Consider the following 23323-nt stretch of genomic DNA (forward strand, 5'->3'; position numbering starts at 1 on the left):
AGAAAATCGTAGTTAGACATAATGTAGTTAGGAATCATCTGCCCAGACATGCCTCAGTATGAATGTTCTAGTGCCCAGACACAAAAACCTCAGACCATGAACTGGTTGAACTGTATGGACTTTTACAACCCTTTCTTTTCCTCAAGGACATGTGGATTATTCAACCTGCCCTGTGTTTTTAGGAACACACATGGACTGTTTGAACACCTCCCCTGTTCAGAGGATACATGGACTGTGTAACCCCCAGGTTACCATCCACATGGACTGTTTGGCCCTTAGTTTGCTCCAAAGACTGTGGACAGCATCTCACTCTTCGGACCAAAGGGGGGATGTTTGGACCTAACCACATGGTTATAATAATAGAGCAACCTGCATGTACACCAAGGCCTAACATGCTTTGTCCCCCCAGGTTTGAAAACTCCCTTCTCTAATTGTCTGAGAGCACACCTGAATGCACCGTCAGTTCCAGCGCCACAGCACAGAGGCTAAAAACAGCTGCACTCCCGTCTCAAGGCAGTCCCATCGTAAAAGGGAGCAACCAAACGTTTGGATTTTACCTTTGCCTAGGCCGCAGTCTTTTGTCTTGCTGGACGAGCCAAGACTGCCCTGTGTTTACCAAACCTGTTCAGGATCCAGAGGAGAGCTGTGCAACCCAGCCTCTCATCCCTACAGAAGTGAGGATGTCCCTTCAGAAAACAACCACTTTGCCCTGTTTTCTCTGCCCACATCAACTCTGCTGTTTCCTTCACTTCAACACCAAGAACAGACGCTGTCAGCCCACAGGACGCTGAAACGGCCAACGCCGTTAATCCACACTGAGGAAGCAAGCTGGATTGAGGAGACAGAAGCACACATGCTAGCCGCCACCAGTGCGGTCACAAGTGAGGCTTATTTAGTATCTGAGCAGATACTAGAAATTAGCGTGTTTGTGGACTGCCAAGTCCTTTTTTTGCTGCTAGTTTTACACTGTAAAACTTTGTGCTTGCTTGCTTTTCTTTGTGCTCATCAAGAGCTGATTTGAGCCTCTCCACTCTGTGGAGCTAAAGTGTTAGCTTTGTGGCCTTGTGAGCGTACAATAAGCCTTGGCATCGCTGACTCTGCTCTAACCTGGTTCACATTATACCTAACAAATTGCATCTTTCAGGTCATATGGAATGGCTCCTTGTCCAAACCCTGCTTTCTGGAAACTGGTGCCCCTCAAGGCTCAGTACTAGAACCACTTCTGTTTTCACTATACACTAGATCACTAGGCTTTGCAATCACATCACATGGATTCGCTTACCACTGTTATGCAGACGACACCCAACTGTTCCTCTCTTTTCCCCCATCCTCCGACCTCCCCATGTTGCAATGCGCAATTCGGAATGTCTGGCAGACATCTCCGCTTGGACAACTGTGCATCACCTCAAGCTCAACCTTCATATAACTGAACTCCTCTTCATCCTGGGGAAAGACTGCCCTCGCATGGATCTGTCAGTCACTGTCGAGGATGTCACAGTATCGCCTTCATCGACTGCGAGGAACCTGGGCGTAATCCTCGACGACAGACTATGCTGCACTCCCAACATCACTGCTGTGGCCCAATCCTGCAGATTTGCCCTCTACAACATCTTCAGGATCCGGTCTTTCCTCACAAAGGACACAACGCAACTCCTGGTCCAAGTGCTGGTCATCTCCCGCCTGGACTACTGCAACTCGCTCTTGGCTGAACTCCCAGCCTCTGTGACTAAACCGTTGCAGCGTATCCAGAACGCTGCAGCATGCCTCATTTTCAATCTACCCAAATTCTCCCATGTGACCCCCCTCCTCCCTGCCTCCACCGGCTCCCTGTTGCAGTCTGTAAGGGAAATTCTCCTTGTTGAGGTAGAGAGTTGCTAATTCTCTGAAGAATTTCAGAATCAGTATCATGAATCAGATCTCTTTCATACATGCTGCATGGAGAGAAGACCCGAAGTGTTCTCTGCAGTCTTCCAAATGTTTCCAACTTAAATACAACAAAGTAGGGGTCACATACTTTTACAACAGTTGGTAATTACTCCTTCCCAAAACAATGACCCCCTGATGTTTGGGTTGATCATGCCTTTCCCAGGACAGTGACCCTTTGATGTTTTATTAGGACAGTAAATGTCATCCTATCTACCTTCCTGTAACACCTCAGGCAGAGAGAATTGCCCCTCATGTGACTTTTTGACCCTTACACCTAAGGGGGATTATCCCCTCCTCCTCTCACATCCTCATATGTTTTCTATAGTACATTGACTACTGAATGGAAAACTATTACATTTTTCACAAGCCCGCATCCAATTCAAGACGATGGTACTGGCCTTCAAGGCCGTCAACGGAATTGCACCCATCTACCTCCAAACACTGGTCAGACCACACGCTCCAGCACTCCACTCCACTACATCAGCTGGCCGGCTGGTACCGCCATCACTGAGAGCAAACAAAGGTCGCTCAGCGAAGTCACGACTCTTCTCTGTTCTGGCGCCTCAGTGGTGGAACGAACTCTTGACCAATGTCAGGACAGCAGAGTCACTCGCCATCTTCCGCAAGAGACTCAAGACATACTTGTTCAGACTTCACCTCGACCCCGCGTAGCATGACACCCCCCCCCCAAAAAAAATAGAAAAAAAACAACAAACAAACAAACAAACAAACGTATGCACTTGTATGTTCTGTTGTGGTTTCTTTCTTGTGACAAATGTACTTATTGTAAGTCGCTTTGGACAAAAGCGTCTGCTAAATGCCCTAAATGTAAATGTAAATTATTTGTGCATATGTTTTGCGGTAACTGCTGGTTGTGATCGTCAGTGCTCGGATTCATTTCCTTCACTGTTCCTTTAATTAGGGCCCGAGCAGGGAACCTGCGAGGTCCCTATTGTAATTGTAGTGATTATTATTATTTTTTTTTTTTTTCTTCTGACGAAATGATCGCATTTTTCACTGCCTGAACATACCCCAAAACTCATCAAACTTGGAATATAGATCAGACCTGGCGAAAAATTTTATAATCTGTTGTCATTGTGAATTTTCAGCACTAGGTGGCGCTATAATCAAGGAAAGTGTGTTTTGGCTAATAACTCCCACATACTTTGTCGCAACAGCAGCACGCCCCGACCCGCGTGGACTGCGAGGGCCCGTTCATCACTGCTTGCAGCTTTAATTCTAAATATTTTACAAATATTTACATTTCAAGTGAACCCTTCTTTCCCAACTGTTTTTCGGTCTGGTTATCGGTCCCTGATTCCAGGGTGGTGCCCCTTTTTATTGATTTAATTAATAATTCTTCTTATTAAGTTTTTTTGTTACAACAGAGGGATAACTATAATCTTATGATATCATCATGTTACACACTTTCATAGCTGCTCAAATATGATTGAAAACTGACTTGATTTTTTTGCATCCAAAGTGTTAAGAAATCTTAATTTGTTTTATGAACAAACAAAGTATAATTCATGTTCCTGGGTAGTCCTCTGTAAGGCACTCCTGTTAATTGTCTTATTAATGCATACTCATGCCAGGCCCAATAAATAAATGTCATTAACACTGTGGTTTTTAGCAGCATTAAGCATCTTGTATCACCATTAGAATGTTCATAGATTCTAGTTTTTGGCTCCAGTCTTGTTCAGATGATCAAATTCAACTGAAGTTAGAATAGTAGAAGATATCTGTAATTCTACTCTGTGCTTCTCTACTGGTTTGAGGTGGGTGGGACTCTGTGGAAAAGGGTGGTGTCATGCATTATACAATAAGGACTTAGCAACATTTGGATGAGACTCTGATTACAGAATCTGGTGAAGCAGATTTGCTGAGTTTTTTTTTACTTTAAGTCCTAAAGCATAGCTGCTAATTTAGTCATGAAATAGAAATACTTAGATGTCAAGTTTTTGTGCACTGCAGTAATGCCTGTAGCTGTCAGTGATTTTTCAACATAACAACTAAAAAATAAAGAGCAAGGTGAGAATTTTGGCTGCTGTCGAACAACACACATATTTCAATGACACTAAAATGCTGTTTTGTGTATTTCTTCCTGTAGAAAGTGACTTTCTACGGCTCCACTCTGGTGGATAACGGCTCTGCAGCTAAAGGTCAGCCCCTGGAGATCCCTGGAGCCAGCAAACCTGGCATCGTCAACAAGGCAGGCCTGGTGTTGTTTGGCAATGATGACAAGGCGGTAAGTAAACTTCCAAAGCTGGGTCTGAGGAGCTGGGCATCAGAGACAAACATTTACTAAACATCCTCATAGTAGTAAGCAAGTACGCAATTACAAGACCCTGGCTTCAAACAGACCCTCTAATCGTGAGCTAGGGTTGTTCTGCTCTGATACTGCCTAAAATGGGTCTATGAACCAATCTGATTGCATCATTTTTACTGCATAGGTAGCCAATGTCCATAAACCTGTCTGACTGAAAGACATCCATATATGAGGTTTCTATGTGTCTGCTGGCAATAGAAGAACTATAAGTACAAAAAGTACATATGAGGTGTGATGAGCCAGTCTTTTAAACTCATCTGAAAATTTCAATCTGCACAGGCAAAAATTAAATATCACCTTTGGAGGGGACAACTACATGAAATTTTCTCAAGAGCAACTTGAAGAGGACAGCAAATGTAGTGGTGTAACTCAAACACTCCAACACCCTGCTGATAAGAAATATTAATTAATACTGCAAACACTGCTAGTGTTTACAGTGATATACTGGGGAGGTAAATCATATTTTGCCAGGATTGGGGGTCGTGCCCCTCCTTAGCCCCCTTCTTCACTCTCCACATCTTCTCCAGCTCTTCTTTCAGCCCTTGGTATTTCTCAAACTCCTCATGTTCCTTCTTCCGGGTGCTGCTGTCACTTGGGATTTCTACATCTATCACCACTGCCATCTTCTGATGTTTGTCCAGCACAACTATGTCCGGTTGGTTAGCCATCACCAGTTTGTCGGTCTGTAGCTGGAAGTCCCATACGATCTTGGCTTGGTCATTCTCCACTACCTTCTGACGTGTCTCCTACTGAACTAGGGGCTTCAAGCACAGATGTTCCTGTACACTATGCCAGCTACGTGGCTATGGCGCTCCATCTTACAACCCGCTGTGTGTGCTCGATTGTCTCAGGGGCATCATTGCACAACCTGCATCTGGGGTCCTGTCTGGTGTGGTAGACCCCAGCCTCAATCAATATTGTGCTGAGCGCCTGTTCCTGTGCTGCCATGATCAGTGCCTCTGTGCTGTCTTTCAGTCCAGCTTTTCCCAGCCACTTCTTCAATCTATCAATGGTATATACCATGCAGGGCTTTGTCCTTCCATGATGTTTCCTCCTGCTCTTCCTTCTCCTCCTCACAGAGTTTCTGCTGCCTGAGGTATTCACTTAGCAGTTCATCACTTCGGGCCATCTTCCTGATGTCTTATGATGGATCTTTGTTGTTTTATCCTGGACAGTGGCATCGACACTCACTAGTCCTTGACCTCCTTCCTTCTGCTTAGTGTATAACCTCCTGGAGCTTCCTTGTCTTGATATCAGTGGCCTCCATCTCCTCTTTTGGTCAGCTCAAGTCAAGGGTCAAGTCAAGTCAAACGTGTAAAATTATCACCAGTGACACATTATGGGCAATCAGTGGTGATAGTGTTTGATGGGTACAGTAATCAGCTCTCTACAAAGGACGTTGCCCATAAAAGGAGGAATGCAACGACTGGCCAGAAGGTTTCATTCACATCTACCATGCCATTGAGGTTGAATAAACAGCTATTTCTGTCAAACAATGAGAACAAACAACGTTTCATAAACCTGTTGGGAGAGGGCCTACAACGTGCCGGGTTTGACATTCACAATGCTCAGGGAGATGCAGATGTGCTCATTGTTCAAACAGCAGTGACAGTAGCAGTGAAACAAAGAACTGTTCTGGTTGGCGATGACACAGACTTTCTCATCCTTCTGTTACACTACTTTCGGCAAGGAGAGCTGTACTTCATGTCAGAGCCCAAGTCATCATCTTTACAAAGTCGCAGGTTTTTGAACATAGGGCATGCAAGAGATGTATTGAGTGATGATGTGAGCAGCAACATTTTATTCGCACATGCCATACTTGGTTGTGATACAACATCCAGAGTGTTTGGAGTTGGGAAAGGGGTATCTCTGCGTCTGGTTCAAGAAAGTGACACATTCAGAGTACAGGCCAGCATTTTTCAGAAACAATCTGCTACTAAAGAGGAAATTGCTGCTGCAGGGGAAAAAGCAATGGTACAGATCTACAAAGGCAAAGAAGCAGATTCTCTCAATGACCTCAGACTGAAACGTTTTTATAGTAAGGTGACTGACAGCAAAACGGCTATCCATCCTCGCAACTTGCCACCAACATCTTCATCTGCTATGTTTCATAGCTTCAGAGTGTACCATCAAGTTCAAGAATGGATGGGAAACTTGCTACCACCAGAGGAATGGGGCTGGAGGATCCAAGACTCATGCCTCATTCCTGTCCATACTGACCAGGACCCTGCACCTCAATCTTTGTTCAAGCTTGTGCGCTGCAAGTGCAAGTCTGGTTGCAGCACAATGCGCTGCAATTGCCGTCGTCAAGGCCTCGACTGCTCCCTAGCTTGCACAGAGTGCAGAGGCGTATGTGCAAATATGTCGGAAAACTTGGATGAGAACATGGATTAAACTTTTTTTGTTGTTGCCACAGAGTCAAATCTAATCATAATCAATAATCAATCATAATCATAAGTGTTATGGCCTACCTCCTATTTTGTATATTAAAGTGCCTACTGGGCTTTCTCTTCTACATCTGTCTCTTGAGTTGTGGTTTTGGGTACGTATTGTCTATTTATAGATTTCAATATCAATAACTTGTCTGTTAATAGTGGTTTCCTCTGAAAAATTGATTCCCTTTCACTATAATCTTTAAAGGGTGTTTTCTCAAAATTAGGTTTTCGTACACTGTGGAGGAGAAATCTCCACTTCACTAACACCTACATAAACTATTCTTTATAGATTTCTTCCTATCTATATTTTGTGTTTGATTAGGGAGGAGTTCTGTTGATATATTTTCAATAGCCTGATATTTTCTACATTTTATACCAAAAACATGGCGAAAATAGATTTTTTGATGACTCTAAATAGTATTTTCTAATGTATGGGATGATAGAGAAACATAGACACAGTCCCTTCTTTAATTTTGTCAACATAATGAAAATAATTTTTAATCTGGCTTCATCCGATTTTTCAAATTTTGTGTTTTGTAATATATGCAAATTATGGTACATTTTATGAAGAAAGGACTAATTTGCATATATAAACATAAAATCTCAAAAGCTTGCAATACATTTTTTCTTTGGTATGATGTCACTAATCGACTGGAGAAGTTTCATAGTGATAGCTATTAATTGAAAATCTTCCCCTATTCTACTCAATTTACTTGGAGTGTTGGGCACAACTTTGGCCTTTAATCTCGAAAAAAAATATGTTCCACTCCATCTATGGTGGTAGACTTTTAGTATATGATTCAGGAGGGTATTAGAACCAATAAAAACTATGAGACATTTTTTTTTGCAAATGTTTTGTTTTTTTGGGCTAGATTGACTGGCCTAACAGAGCATCTCCTTGGTTTATCCCGCACTTGATGGTGACTTCCACAATTGGCTTTGAGTTGGCCTCTAGATTTGCCTTCCACATTCCCATTGAGTTCTTGATGAAGTCTCTTAGTGTCCTGTTGATGTTATATAGTTCCAGGCTGCTTGATATCCACAACGTTACTGCTGCATTGCTTCCTGATTTCCCAAACTATGGAGCGGGCTGAGGTTCATAACTTGCGTTATTTGCGCGTCAAAAAAAATTAACGGCATTAAGAGAAATTTGCCTTAAAGTGTTAACTTTGACAGCCCTAATGTGTGTATGTATGTATATGTATGTATATATATATATATATATATATATATATATATATATATACATATATATATATATATATATATATATATATATATATATATCTACAGTGGAGGAAATAATTATTTGTCCCTCACTGATTTTGTAAGTTTGCCCACTGACAAAGAAATTAATGGTCTATACTTTTAATGGTAGGTTTATTTTAACAGTGAGAGACATAATATCAAAAAGAAAATCCAGAAAATCACATTAAAAAAAAGATAAAAATTGATTTGCATTTCATTGAGTGAAATAAGTATTTGATCCCCTACCAACCATAAAGAATTCTGGCTCCCACAGATTAGTCCTCTCGCTTTAAGAAAGTACTCCTAGTCTCAACTCATTACCTGTATAAAAGACACCTGTCCACAGAATCAATCAATCAATCAGACACCAACCTCTCCATCATGGGCAAGACCAAAGAGCTGTCTAAGGACATCAGGGACAAGATTGTAGACCTGCACAAGGCCAGAATGGGCTACAAGACCACTGCCAAGAAGCTGGGTGAGAAGGAGACAACTGTTGGTGCGATTATTCGAAAATGGAAGAAACACAAAATGACCGTCAATCTCCCTCGGTCTGGGGCTCCACACAAGATCTCACCTCGTGTTACCATTGGCAACACACTACGCCGTAATGGATTAAAATCCTGCAGCGCCCGTAAGGTCCCCCTGCTCAAGAAGGCACACGTACAGGCCCGTCTGAAGTTTGCCAATGAACACCTGAATGATTCAGAGAATGATTGGGAGAAGGTGATATGGTCAGATGAGACCAAAATCGACCTCTTTGGTATCAATACGACTCGCCGTGTTTGGAGGAAGAGGAATTCTGACTATGATCCCAAGAACACCATCCCCACCGTCAAGCATGGAGGTGGAAGCATTATGCTTTGGGGGTGTTTCTCTGCTAAGGGGACAGGTCAACTTCACCGCATCGAGGGAAAGATGGATGGGGCCTTGTACCGTGAAATCCTGGGTGACAACCTCCTTCTCTCGGCCAGGACACTTAAAATGGGTCGTGGATGGGTCTTCCAGCACGACAATGACCCAAAACATACAGCCAAGGCAACAAAGGAGTGGCTCAAAAAGAAGCACATTAAGGTCATGGAGTGGCCTAGCCAGTCTCCGGACCTTAATCCTATAAAAAATCTGTGGAGGGAGCTGAAGCTTCGAGTTGCCAAGCGACAGCCTCGGAACCTTAAGGATTTGGAGAGGATCTGCAAAGAGGAGTGGTCCAAAATTCCTCCTGAGATGTGTGCAAACCTGGTAATCAACTATAAGAAACGTCTGACCTCAGTACTTGCCAACAAGGGTTAGTACTAACTAATGTTTTGATAGGGGAGCAAATACTTATTTCACTTAATGAATTGCAAAATAATTTATATCTTTTATTTAATGTGATTTTCTGGATTTTCTTTTTGATATTCTGTCTCTCACTGTTAAAATAAACCTACCATTAAAATTATAGACCGTTCATTTCTTTGTCAGTGGGCAAACTTACAAAATCAGTGAGGGATCAAATAATTATTTCCTCCACTGCATATACAGTGGGGCAAAAAAGTATTTAGTCAGCCACCAATTGTGCAAGTTCTCCCACTCAAAAAGATGAGAGAGGCCTGTAATTTTCATCATAGGTACACTTCAACTATGAGAGACAAAATGAGAAAAAAAAATCCAGAAAATCACATTGTCTGATTTTTAAAGAATTTATTTGCAAATTATGGTGGAAAATAAGTATTTGGTCAATAACAAAAGTTCATCTCAATACTTTGTTATATACCCTTTGTTGGCAATGACAGAGGTCAAACGTTTTCTGTAAGTCTTCACAAGGTTTTCACACACTGTTACTGGTATTTTGGCCCATTCCTCCATGCAGATCTCCTCTAGAGCAGTGATGTTTTGGGGCTGTCGCTGGGCAACACGGACTTTCAACTCCCTCCACAGATTTTCTATGGGGTTGAGATCTGGAGACTGGCTAGGCCACTCCAGGACCTTGAAATGCTTCTTATGAAGCCACTCCTTCGTTGCCCGGGTGGTGTGTTTGGGATCATTGTCATGCTGAAAGACCCAGCCACGTTTCATCTTCAATGCCCTTGCTGATGGAAGGAGGTTTTCACTCAAAATCTCACGATACATGGCCCCATTAATTCTTTCCTTTACACGGATCAGTCGTCCTGGTCCCCTTGCAGAAAAACAGCCCCAAAGCATGATGTTTCCACCCCCATGCTTCACAGTAGGTATAGTGTTCTTTGGATGCAACTCGGCATTCTTTCTCCTCCAAACACGACGAGTTGAGTTTTTACCAAAAAGTTCTATTTTGGTTTCATCTGACCATATGACATTCTCCCAATCCTCTTCTGGATCATCCAAATGCTCTCTAGCAAACTTCAGACGGGCCTGGACATGTACTGGCTTAAGCAGGGGGACACGTCTGGCACTGCAGGATTTGAGTCCCTGGCGGCGTAGTGTGTTACTGATGGTAGCCTTTGTTACTTTGGTCCCAGCTCTCTGCAGGTCATTCACTAGGTCCCCCCTTGTGGTTCTGGGATTTTTGTTCACCGTTCTTGTGATCATTTTGACCCCACGGGGTGAGATCTTGCGTGGAGCCCCAGATCGAAGGAGGTTATCAGTGGTCTTGTATGTCTTCCATTTTCTAATAATTGCTCCCACAGTTGATTTCTTCACACCAAGCTGCTTACCTATTGTAGATTCAGTCTTCCCAGCCTGGTGCAGGTCTACAATTTTGTTTCTGGTGTCCTTTGACAGCTCTTTGGTCTTGGCCATAGTGGAGTTTGGAGTGTGACTGTTTGAGGTTGTGGACAGGTGTCTTTTATACTAAAAACGGGTTCAAACAGGTGCCATTAATACAGGTAACGTGTGGAGGACAGAGGAGCCTCTTCAAGAAGAGGTTACAGGTCTGTGAGAGCCAGAAATCTTGCTTGTTTGTAGGTGACCAAATACTTATTTTACCGAGGAATTTACCAATTAATTCATTAAAAATCCTACAATGTGATTTCTTGGATTCTTTCTCCCCATTCAGTCTCTTATAGTTGAAGTGTACCTATGGTGAAAATTACAGGCATCTCTCATCTTTTTAAGTGGGAGAACTTGCACAATTGGTAGCTGACTAAATACTTTTTTTCCCCACTGTATATATGTATATATGTATATACATATATATATATATATATATATATATATATATATATATATATGTATATATGTATATATATATATATATATATATATATATATATATATATATATATATATATATGTATATATATATCGTGGATACATATATATGTATGTATGTATGTATGTATGTATGTATATATATGGTCAAATGTCCCTGGATCATTCTCACCTCAATTAGGTGCTTTTGATAGCCATCCACAAGCTTCTGGTAGTCCTCTCCTCTTGACAGAATCAGTGAGGTTCAGCTAAACTTGTTGGCTTCCTGGCACAGACTTGTTTCTTCAGCATAGTCCACATGTTATCGATGGGGCCCATAGTATGGACAAAGTAACTACCATAGTATAACTGAGTAACTAAGAACTGCTATGCATATCATCTGAGTGATATTATGTTTATTATGTTAAATAAATAAAACAACTCTTATGAAGCTGGGGACACACTTTTGTTGAAGAAATGCTTAACAGAGCAATTGATGATGGCTCTAATGAGAATTACATATTTTTTTTAGAAATGTGAATTTTAGGAAATCTGGATAGAAACATGGTTATACAATCTAAATTACCAGCATTATAGAGCAGACAGTTCCTAAAGCGTTTAAAGCTGTGGCAAGATGTTTATATAAACTATCAGGGCTTATATCAGTTGATGTGGCTGTAAGAGAGTGTCCTGTTCCCACTGACCACATGGACCATGGAAACATGGTTGGTGGTTTCTTCTGTCTGTTAAAGTGACAGCACTTTGGTGTCTTTTATATTAATGTTCCTTACTTTTTCGTTCAGTCATGACAGGGTATTCAGTGCATGGTTGTGCAAGAAGGCGCAGAGTGAGAAAAAGACAAATGTAAACTTGACCTGAGACTGGAAACGATTGCACCTGAACCTCCTTATCAACTTCACTCAATTAGACACAAGAAGACATGGTCATCTAATTGGAATGTAACCTACAGATGTTGTTCTTCCTCCATCTTTTGTCTCTCTTGTTGTTTAGAGAAAATCTCTACATGAAATGGACACAATTCAATAAGTCTGGAACTAATTTTCCACACCAGTGTTACATCTAAGTCTAAATGTAGTCCTTCCTAAAAACTGGGGTTACTTCTGTACTGCTACATTACACAAAAATGTGATACAGAAAGAAGAAAAAAAGACAGCTAGATAATTTAGCCAGACATGTTCACACCTGAATGTTTTTTCTAGCTTTATATTGTCATGTTCACAAAGCTGATTTACATCAGGTTCATCATATGACTGAACTTTGGCAAACAAAAAAAATACAAGTGATATTTACAATATATATAAATGTATAAAACAATGACATTGCAACATAGGTTTCACTAAATAACAGAGGATGTAGCACAGCTGTATATGTTTTTATGGTTCACATTGATTTACAAAGAAAAAATACATTTAAGAATTAGTAGGTGGTCCACAGTTTCAAAGAGGCAGGCCTAAACATCCTCTAGCATGCAGCTCCAGTACTCTGTAGAGTCACATGACCTGTGAGGACAGTATAGTATGAATCTACTGATTCCCTAAAAGGGCTGTTTATTGAACACCAGCACATTATTGGTCCACACTCAACCGTGTCTGTGGCCTTGAGTATGCCTCTTTATATCATCATCTTGTTTACTTGTTCCTAGATCAGATATACCCAAGTTAAAGGAATAGTCTAACATTTTGGAAAAGTGTTCTGATGAGTAGAGCCATATCACTTCCATCTCTGTGCATTAACTGTGGAGCTAGAGCCAGGAAACCACCTAGCTTAGCATAAGGACTGAAAGAGTAAACAGTTAGCCTGGCACTGTCAAGTTCAATAATATACCTAATTATTTAAATGACCTATAAGGAAGTTGATGAAGGTTCTCAGTCATCCAGGTCATGGTCATTCTAAGTGCTATATCACAGGCAACTGGACTTGTTTCAGTTTCTTGAAGACGTTTCACCTCTCATTCAAAAGGCTTCTTGGAGGCTTCTACTATGAGGAACTTTTAACTGGTTATGAAACAGTCTCAGTTTAATACCGATGCCTCTCTGTGACCTACATAAGCAAACAAACACCATCAGCGAGATGATTGCCTATTTCTACTGTATATAGTTGTTATAGTTATTGTTAACACTTGTCACCAGGTTGGGTAAGTCTTAAAATTAAAACAATTTTTATGGTGGAGTGCTGAGGATGAACTGACTCTTACAGGCCGAGGAGAGAAGCTGCTCTGTTGTCTGTTGGTACAGCACTAAAACAAAGTTTACTTTGTTTCACCATCATTGTATTATACTTATTAATCTCACATAATGACAAATGGATAAAATACATCATCCCCATGTGTCCTGCAAACAGCTGTTTTTATTTTTCTGAAATAAAAAATAGGATACTTCTACTTTAAGTGTAAAGTTTACTTCTTTAAATTTCTTCCATTACGCGTTAGCCAGATCAAGAGCTTTACCACAGGAAGTGGTGGTGCTCATATCATCTGCTTTTGTCCACAGAGGTTGCCAAAACCAACACAAAATGAAACTTCTTGTAGCTGCTTTCATATATTGATCATATTTCTCTATAAATATATTATTTATCATGAAAAACAATATTTATTTCTTAAAAACACAGCAGGAAGTCACTGTGCCAAGAAATTGTTACAGCACCTAACTTCCCATAAAACCACTACTTTTTTTAGTTTTTTTTTTACATTTTCTGTATGTTTGTTTTTTATATTTATGTAGATATATATTTTTGAACTTTTGTATTTTAACCTAGTTTCTTTCAGCTGCTCAGTCTTTAAGCTAGACTAATCACTTCCTACATGAGATTGAGATCACTCTATCTAGCTCTTAGCAAGAACTCAAAGAAGCACATTTCCTACAATTTCAAAGTGTTCCTTTTGAATGATAATTTTGCCCATTCCAGGATATATTTTTTTCCAAGCTAAGTTCTTGAATAGCTTTTAATGGTGGATAACATTTTTTGAAAACATTTGGCTTCATGTGAAAAAAAAAAAGGATTCTAAAATTCTCAGAGCAACGTTTTAAAATAAGTTTTGCTCTTGTATTATCTGGCACCACACTCACTGGTGCTAGTATTGAAAAATTTGAATAGCCCTCTTTTCTACTCAGGTTTCAGACTTAATGCAACATGCATCATCAGTGACATCCATCCACAAATTCTAAGCAAGGCTTTGAGTTGTGGACAGTTTGACACCGTGAACTTTCCTCATGTGCCTCTTCATCAGCAGCCTTTCAGTAAACAACTCATCACAATCCCCGCATTTGTATGGCCTCTCCTCTTTATGTTTGGCTAATACATGTTTCCTCAGAGTCGAACCTCTGTTGAAAGATTTGTCACAGATGTGACATGTGAAGGGCTTCTCTCCGGTGTGGGTTCTTATGTGTTCTGTCATGTGCCCTTTCAGTTTAAAGCACTTCCCACAGAAATTGCAGCTGTAGGGTCTCTCTCCTGTGTGTACTCTCATGTGGTTCTGCAGATTGCTCTGACAGGGGATGCGTTTGCCACATATGTGACAGTCAAAGTTTCCCTTGCCGTCATGCGACTTCCTTTCATGCGTCTTGAGGTGCCATGTAAGCACAGTTTTTTTGGTGAATATGTAGTTGCATATGTGGCAGCGGTATAAGGTGGTACTGGTCTTGTCTTCAGAGAGCTTTGGATCCTCCTCGGTTGTTTCTTTTAGCTCGCTGCTCTCCTCTGCTGCTCTACAGTCTTCTAACTGCTGCACTGTTTTGATGAGTTCTTTCGTCAAGGCGTCCCCGTCATCGCTGTCCTCTGCTGAAGGTTGCTCCTCGCTCCCATTGATCCACAGTTCCTCCTTCTGCTCCTCCAGCTCGTTTTTAATCTGGGAGGGTCCTGGCTCCTCCTCACACACAACCAGGCTCCAGTCTTGCTCTTTAGGGGCAGTTGGCTGTTTGGCATCTGCGAAGATGAAAAAGGAAATGCATTACACAGAGTGGTCAGCACCAAAATAGTGCTCCCATCAGTCCACTCATCAGGAGTTTTACCTTTGAGATAGTTTTGATCAGCCGCCTCAGAGCCACATCACCTTCATGAAGGGACAAACCAGTCAAGAGTCTATGCAAGTCAGTAGAGCCTCAGACTAGAAATCAGTTGATCAGTCTGATTGTGTTTTACACCAAAACATAACAATGACAATCAAAAAGTATTTCATTTGCGGTGTGAATTTAAAGGACGTGTGTGTACAGGATCTGGATACATTAAGGTGTCTTTCTCTAAAGGCACCTCGAAACATACACAGTATAACAACTTAAGTCTAAAGAGGTGTTAGACCTGTAAATTTTCACTGCACGTCATTTGTTGAAATTGAAAATAAAATTCTCTCCCCAAACAACCAAGCATTTTTACTTTACATTTGACCATTTGAAATCTAAAAAACATATATAAAACACTAAGTAAAATGGACTAAAATGTCATAAAACAAATGAGATAACTGAGAAAACAAATGTTAAAAAATGGGTTTTTTAAATATGATTTAAAAGACACAGCAGAGTTTGCAGTTCCGATCTTATCAGGCGGGTCATTCAAAAGTCTAGGCGCCCAGACTGCAAAGCCTCTATCATCTGATTTATTATCTGGACCTTGGTATAACAAAGACCGACACATCCAAAGATCTCAGGCAGCGGCAAGGGACAGAGGGCAAAAAAAGTCTGTTAAACAACATGGTCCGAGGCCTCTCAGGGTTTTGTCAGTAATTAATAATAGCTTGAAATCAATTCTGAAAGCAACAGGTAACCAGTGTAAACAAGCCAGGATCAGATGAAATGTGATCATGTTTCTTAACCCAAGTTAAAATACCGGCTGCAGAGTTCTGGATGACCTGGAGGTGAGAGAGGGATTTTTTTTAGTGATGCCAGAGAGCAAGAAATGAAATCCAGGTCATGGTCATTCTAAGTGCTATATCACAGGCAACTGGACTTGTTTCAGTTTCTTGAAGACGTTTCACCTCTCATTCAAAAGGCTTCTTGGAGGCTTCTACTATGAGGAACTTTTAACTGGTTATGAAACAGTCTCAGTTTAATACCGATGCCTCTCTGTGACCTACATAAGCAAACAAACACCATCAGCGAGATGATTGCCTATTTCTACTGTATATAGTTGTTATAGTTATTGTTAACACTTGTCACCAGGTTGGGTAAGTCTTAAAATTAAAACAATTTTTATGGTGGAGTGCTGAGGATGAACTGACTCTTACAGGCCGAGGAGAGAAGCTGCTCTGTTGTCTGTTGGTACAGCCCTAAAACAAAGTTTACTTTGTTTCACCATCATTGTATTACACTTATTAATCTCACATAATGACAAATGGATAAAATACATCATCCCCATGTGTCCTGCAAACAGCTGTTTTTATTTTTCTGAAATAAAAAATAGGATACTTCTACTTTAAGTGTAAAGTTTACTTCTTTAAATTTCTTCCATTACGCGTTAGCCAGATCAAGAGCTTTACCACAGGAAGTGGTGGTGCTCATATCATCTGCTTTTGTCCACAGAGGTTGCCAAAACCAACACAAAATGAAACTTCTTGTAGCTGCTTTCATATATTGATCATATTTCTCTATAAATATATTATTTATCATGAAAAACAATATTTATTTCTTAAAAACACAGCAGGAAGTCACTGTGCCAAGAAATTGTTACAGCACCTAACTTCCCATAAAACCACTACTTTTTTTAGTTTTTTTTTTACATTTTCTGTATGTTTGTTTTTTATATTTATGTAGAGATATATTTTTGAACTTTTGTATTTTAACCTAGTTTCTTTCAGCTGCAACAAAAACAACATGGTCCGAGGCCTCTCAGGGTTTTGTCAGTAATTAATAATAGCTTGAAATCAATTCTGAAAGCAACAGGTAACCAGTGTAAACAAGCCAGGATCAGATGAAATGTGATCATGTTTCTTAACCCAAGTTAAAATACCGGCTGCAGAGTTCTGGATGACCTGGAGGTGAGAGAGGGATTTTTTTTAGTGATGCCAGAGAGCAAGAAATGAAAATTATCTAATCATCTATACAGCCATACTCTATCTACAGTTTGTTTCTTGTTCAGTTTGAACACACCTTTAACTGGCATATAAGCAATGTGTTCTTAAGGTAACTCAAGCATAGTTTAGAAAATGCTGATCAAAGCATTCTATATTTAAGTATGACCATTCAACAATTGAACTATATGAATAGCAACTTTGATCTACCTGAGGGCAATTTTCTACCATGAAATCACACTACACTGGTGCACTGCAGGGGTTTTGTTTTAAAAATCAGCTGGTATATTAGCAGATCAACGTCTGACTTAAACTTATCACACATTGGAGTTCACATATGCTGGCCTATAAGTAACAGAAATGCCAAAGATGTTTGACATAATTAAGCAACAGTGTTGCCTCCACCAGAGAGCACTGGCATATTAAATTTTCTGCAATAAAATGTCTTCCTCAGTTTATGTCTTGGTCACAATCTTTAAGAGTACTCCTCTGACTTAAAGAGGTCATATTATGCTTTTTGGGTTTTTGCCTCTCTGTTATTGTGTTATGTAGCATTTTTGTGCATGCAAAAGGTCTGCAATGTGAAAAAGCCCACAGTCCAGTTATTCTCTCCCACAGAAAACACTGCTCCTGCACTGCCTGAAACACCTGGTCTGGAGTCGAGCCTTTACTTCCAAGACTTACAGTCATGGAAAAAATTATTAGACCACCCTTGTTTTCTTCAATTTCTTGTTCATTTTAATGCCTGGTTCAACTAAAGGTACATTTGTTTGGACAAATATAATGATAACAACAAAAATAGCTCGTAAGAGTTTAATTTAAGAGCTGATATCTAGCCATTTTCCATGGTTTTCTTGATAGTAACCAAAATCACTTAAGTTCTTACATCAATAGCTATGGCACTGTACTGCCAAAAACACTGCTTTTAAGCATTCCATGTTTTCTTTTCTGTTTGCTTTAAACACATGATACACACAGGAGTTAGTACTTGATTGCGTAACCATTGTTTTTGATGACTGAAGCCATGCGTCTTGGCATGCTCTCCACCAGCTTCTGACATTGTTCTGCTGTCACAGCAGCCCATTCCTGTTGCACAAATTCAAACAAATTTGCTTTGTTTTTGGGCTTGTGGTTCTCCATTTTGAGTTTGATGATTTTCCATAGGTTTTCAACTGGATTCAGATCTGGTGATTGAGCAGGCCAAGGCATGGTGCGAATGTTGTGGTTCTCCATCCAGGCTTTAACTGACCTTGCTGTGTGGCAAGGGGCATTGTCTTGTTGGAAAATCCAGTCATTCGAGGCAGGAAAGAGTTTTCCAGCTGATGGAAGAAGACTGTTTTCAAGAGTAGCCCTGTACATGACCTGGTTCATTCGCCCTTCACACAATTGCATTTGCCCTGTTCCACTCATACTGAAACAACCCCAGATCATCACTGATCCACCCCCATGTTTTACTGTAGGGGCAAGACAGTCTGGTTTGTAGGCTTCTCCAGGCCTCCTCCTAACCAGTAAGTTAGCTGGAGTGGGCATCAACTCAAAATTGGATTCATCACTGAAGAGAACCTTAGCCCAATCATCAACAGTCCAATCCTTGTGATCCCTAGCAAAGAGTAACCGGGCCTTCCTGTGCCTTTCGTTGATGAAGGGCTTCTTCCGTGCTCTGTGTGACTTCAGACCAGCTTCAACAAGTCGGTTTCGAACTGTCCTTGCCGAACAAGTCACATTTCTCGACAGTGCCCACTCATTTTTAAGGTCCCTGGAGGTCTGACGACGATTCCTGCCTTTGTGGCTTCACATAATTCTTTTGTTTTAGGCATTATGTGAGAGCTGACAACTTCTGAGTTGTGCTATGGCTTGAATGTAAGCAGGAAACCACTCTAAGCCTTTGCATGTGCAGTGCTGCTTATGACATGAAATGGCCTCTTATATACCCTGGGAATACAATTAAGCTTAAGAATGTCAAATAGGACATAAAGTATTATGTGATCAGCTGCATTTTTTGTCGTGTTCATTGTATTATACCTTTAGTGGTACCAGGTATTAAAATGAACAAGAAATTGAAGAAAACAAGGGTGGTCTAATAATTTTTTCCATGACTGTATGTGCGTCACTTTGTAACAGGCGCTGTATAAATATATATTTTTATATATTTATTATAAAATATATACACTCCAGTCAGTCAGCAGACATACAGTTGCCACTGCTGTAGCGGCGTTAATAAAGATCACACTACCTTGCTTGGCATGACCCACCCTACTCTGCCTCTGATTAGCTACATCCTTTCCATTAAGTAATGCGCATGTGCAACTTTCACCAAAGATTTAGCACTTGAATTATACACACAATTGAATACTTTATGTATCAAAATTGATGCAGCAGAACAAGAGATATGTTTTTGAATTCCTCACATTTTTCTTCGCTGTCAAAACCTTGTGCCTACGTTAAACACAATGCAAGTTGACCACTCAACAGTTGTGTATGAAATTCATGCATGTTATGCTAGTAGTAGCCAATAGAGTGGTGTAGAGATGACGGGTTATGTTTGTAGTCTAACCCTGAAGTTAGCATCGCCTTGGTTCCCTCCACAAAAAGCCTGTGAGATTTTCAATTGGATTTTGGTTATTGCAAAAAATAATCTCTGTGACAAACACAAGTTTATGATACTTACATGTTTTATTCAGCAAGATAATCTTCACAGATGAACACCACTTTTTTTTAATTTTTGAGGCATAAATTAAATCTCTAGAAGTAAAAAGCTAATGTTAGGCTATAAACAGACTGCATCATGGTCACATGACTTAAATCTCACCACCAAGCGTCTTATTGCACAGTTAGTATACACATTTCTGTAAACTGATTAATGTACAAGTTGTAAAGTTAGAGTTAGAATAGGGTGAACTAAAGTTGGCCTGTAAATACGGACTAGTGAGTAGATGAATCTCCATGTTTGCTGTGATGACGTAAAATGTCCCCGACAGCCTCTGTAGTCTCATTTAAACACTTGTTAGCAACGGCCTTTTTTAAGACACGTACAAGTTTTAGAATTAAATTGTGGGATATTTAATGATGTATTTGTCGTAGAACAAACATCACCGGCGAGAACAAAGTCACCTATGAATTAAAGGCAGAAATTAAGACAGTATAACTGTCAATCAAAACACAGTGCCAAAAAACACATTCTGTATAGTAATATAAGCCTTTGACATTCATTTTATTTGTATGCGTAGCTTTATCCAAAGTCAGTCAAACTCAAAGTCCAGCAAAGTCCATACAGTCACAAAGACAAACCTACAAAGACAGCAATCATGCCCAGATTGGATTAAACAGTCTGCTAATTAAGTGTAAGATCAGAACCCTAAAAGAAGAGTTCATCCTAAAATGAAAATTCAATATTGTTATTGGAATAAAGGAGCATTTCACCCAAAAATTTAAATTCAGTCATTATCTCCTCACCCCCATGGTGATGGAAAGTCAGGTGAAGTGTCATAGTCAACAAAACATTTCTGGAGCTTCACAGCAAACAGTGTTGCAGCAGTCTCCTAAACAACTAAACTAGATGGGGACTTGTTTTAAAGCATAAAAAAACCCACATAAAATGGCTCTATACAGCTTGTCCGGTGTAATCCAAGTCTCCAGAAGCCTCGAGATCCTGAATTGATTTAAAAGATGTTAATTACATTCTCTTGTAGCTACTAAACTAAGAGCATTAGCATGCACCCCATCTGAAATGGATACAGAAGCTTGACCCCACTTCGAGGGTGTAAATAAAGGAATAAGGTCAATTTAATGTCATTTTTTAAACAATGGTTTAAAAAATGAAACAAAGTTTGAGTCCTGCGACATCTTTTTTAAACAATGTTGTTGATGATAAATTGAGGAGTCTCACAGTCTGGAGAGTGAAGCTGCTCTGTAGTCTGCTGGTACAGCAGCAGATACTACTGTATCTTTTGCCAGATGGCAGCAGGGTGAACAGACTGTGGCTGTGGGTGTTGTCTTTTAGTATCTTTGGGCTCTGTGCAGAGATCTCACTTCACTGATGTCACTGATGCTCTGTACATGGTACCAGTGATGTTCTGGGTGGTTTTAATCACCCGCTGTATAGCCTTCCTGTCCTGGGCTGTGATGAACCATGCCAGTTTGTGATGTTTCCAGTCAGGATACATTCTATTGCCAGAATCTGGCTCCAGAATTTAGCCTTCCTAAGTTTGCATGGGAAGTAGAGCCTTTTTGTGCTTTTCTAACCAGGGTGGTGATGTGTGATGACCAAGATAGGTTCTCAGTGATAGTAATTCCAAGGAACCCATAACTGTTCACCTGCTCCACCTCAGCTCCACTGATGAAGACAGGGGTGTGTCTTTGCTTCCTTTTTTTCTAAATCAACAATCAGCTCCTTGGTTTTGCTGAAGTTGAGCAGTAGATTGTTCTCTGGGCACCACTCTGCAGGATTTTTGATTTCCTTATAATATGGCCGATGATGGAGGTGACGTCTGCATATTTCACAATAGCGTTCTCCTGATCTCAGGGAGTGCAGTACCACAATTACACTGTAGGTGGATGGGTCATACATATATTATACTGTATGTATACCCAAACTATACTATAGACTTTGTGACGCATGGTTTGTATTGGAAATGGCTTTCCCTGATCACAAGAGAGCATCTGCGTGTTGGTACTGCAGCACTTATACACAAAAGAATGATTCAGCTTTTACTGAAAGTACACTTGTGCCACACTGGTAGAAAGGTCCGCGGGTTTAAAGATGCTGCCACACAACAGAAAAGGAAGGGGGACTTTTATTTCATCCAGCTGATTTGGCATTAGCTGCAGTGCACACCAACAACCACCAGGTGGCACATGTGAGCAGTCCAGACTACAGTGAACACACCAGGGCCCTGAGTTTCTCTTTGCTCCCACTTGAACCAGACATGCCGTTTTATTTTTGGATTTATAAATCAGTGCGCATGGTTTTGCAAATCTGTACTCTCAGATTCACAATCTGTGTGCACGGATTTTGCCTTCTTCTCATTGACCAGCTGGAGGCACCATGGATACAAGCAATCCAGCACAGCCACTGACAGTCCTATCTTTCTACATGGAGTTTGCCTTTGATAGTGATCAATCAATAAAGATGATAACAACAACTCCATTTGACTGTATATGAGCAAAATGCTCTATTTAACTGGAGGAGGAGGAGCGCTGCGGTGCGTCTCTGTGTGCATAATGTGGTGCTCAGATCTCAGTCCTCTGATCGCACAGGACAGGACATACAGACTATCATTCTGATTAAAAGAGGATGGGTGGGTGAAATTATTAATCTTTGATGAGGAACATCCTCCTGCGATCCTCCTGCATTAGGGCCTTATTCCTGACTGAAGTGGCGCACAGCGCAGCGCAAGTGTGATCAGGCGCTTTGCTGGCGCATCTCGGAGCAGCAGAAAGTGTTTGCAGTAATAAGATGGGCCCTTGATCTAAACTCAATGTTGCAGTGTTTTACCTGCTATATAGAGTGCTCAGTATTCATATAGTAAGACGCACCTTCATAGGCAATATATTCCTCATTAAAGAATTATTCCACCCACCCACACCTCATCACTTAAAGTGTAACTCTCGCCAAAATGCAACCTATGCTTTTTTTGTGAATGTACCCGAGTCAAACCTTCGTGTAAAAGCATAATTACGACGAAAAAGCCACTTTTAAGATTTACCGTAGTTTCGTTTTTGGGTCAAAATCATCCTGGATCAACATGGAGGAGAAAGCTCCATGTTATGCCGCACTCAGGGGTCGACTCTTCTCGACTGGCAGGACGGCTACTGCTACTGCTAACGTGAGATGTTCAAAAACCTTCTTTTTAGTAAACTCTGTACACAAACAATGTTCTCAATGATCGTGTTCATGTGTAGAGACCCTGGTGATACTACGAGCAAAGTTTCATGTTGTGTCGAGTCTTCTTAGTGTTTTAAAAATAGCGATTTTGATGCTACCATACAGCTGGCCATAGCACGCAATTGAAAATGATTTTGACCCGAAAACGAAACTACGGTAAATCTTAAAAGTGGCTTTTTCGCCGTAATTATGCTTTTACACAAAGGGTTGACTCGGGTACATTCACAAAAAAAGCCTAGGTTGCATTTTGGCAAGAGTTACACTTTAATGGGCCATCATCCAACAGGTCTTCCAGCACCCACAAGATGCCCTGTGACACTGAGAGCAAGAGCCTT

The 23323-nt window shown here is 40.6% G+C and overlaps 1 protein-coding gene across 1 annotated transcript in view; it reads left to right on the forward strand.

Annotated features, from left to right (window-relative positions):
• aldh1l1 (aldehyde dehydrogenase 1 family, member L1) overlaps positions 1-23323 on the forward strand; it is a 70726-nt gene that overhangs the window by 8440 nt on the left and 38963 nt on the right. Inside the window, exon 7 of the mRNA XM_073468862.1 lies at positions 4037-4174. Coding sequence (XP_073324963.1) covers positions 4037-4174 — 138 coding nt within the window. The remainder of the gene's footprint in view (positions 1-4036; positions 4175-23323) is intronic.

This window comes from Pagrus major, chromosome 6 (assembly GCF_040436345.1).
Source record: "Pagrus major chromosome 6, Pma_NU_1.0".
Lineage (NCBI taxonomy): Eukaryota > Metazoa > Chordata > Actinopteri > Spariformes > Sparidae > Pagrus > Pagrus major.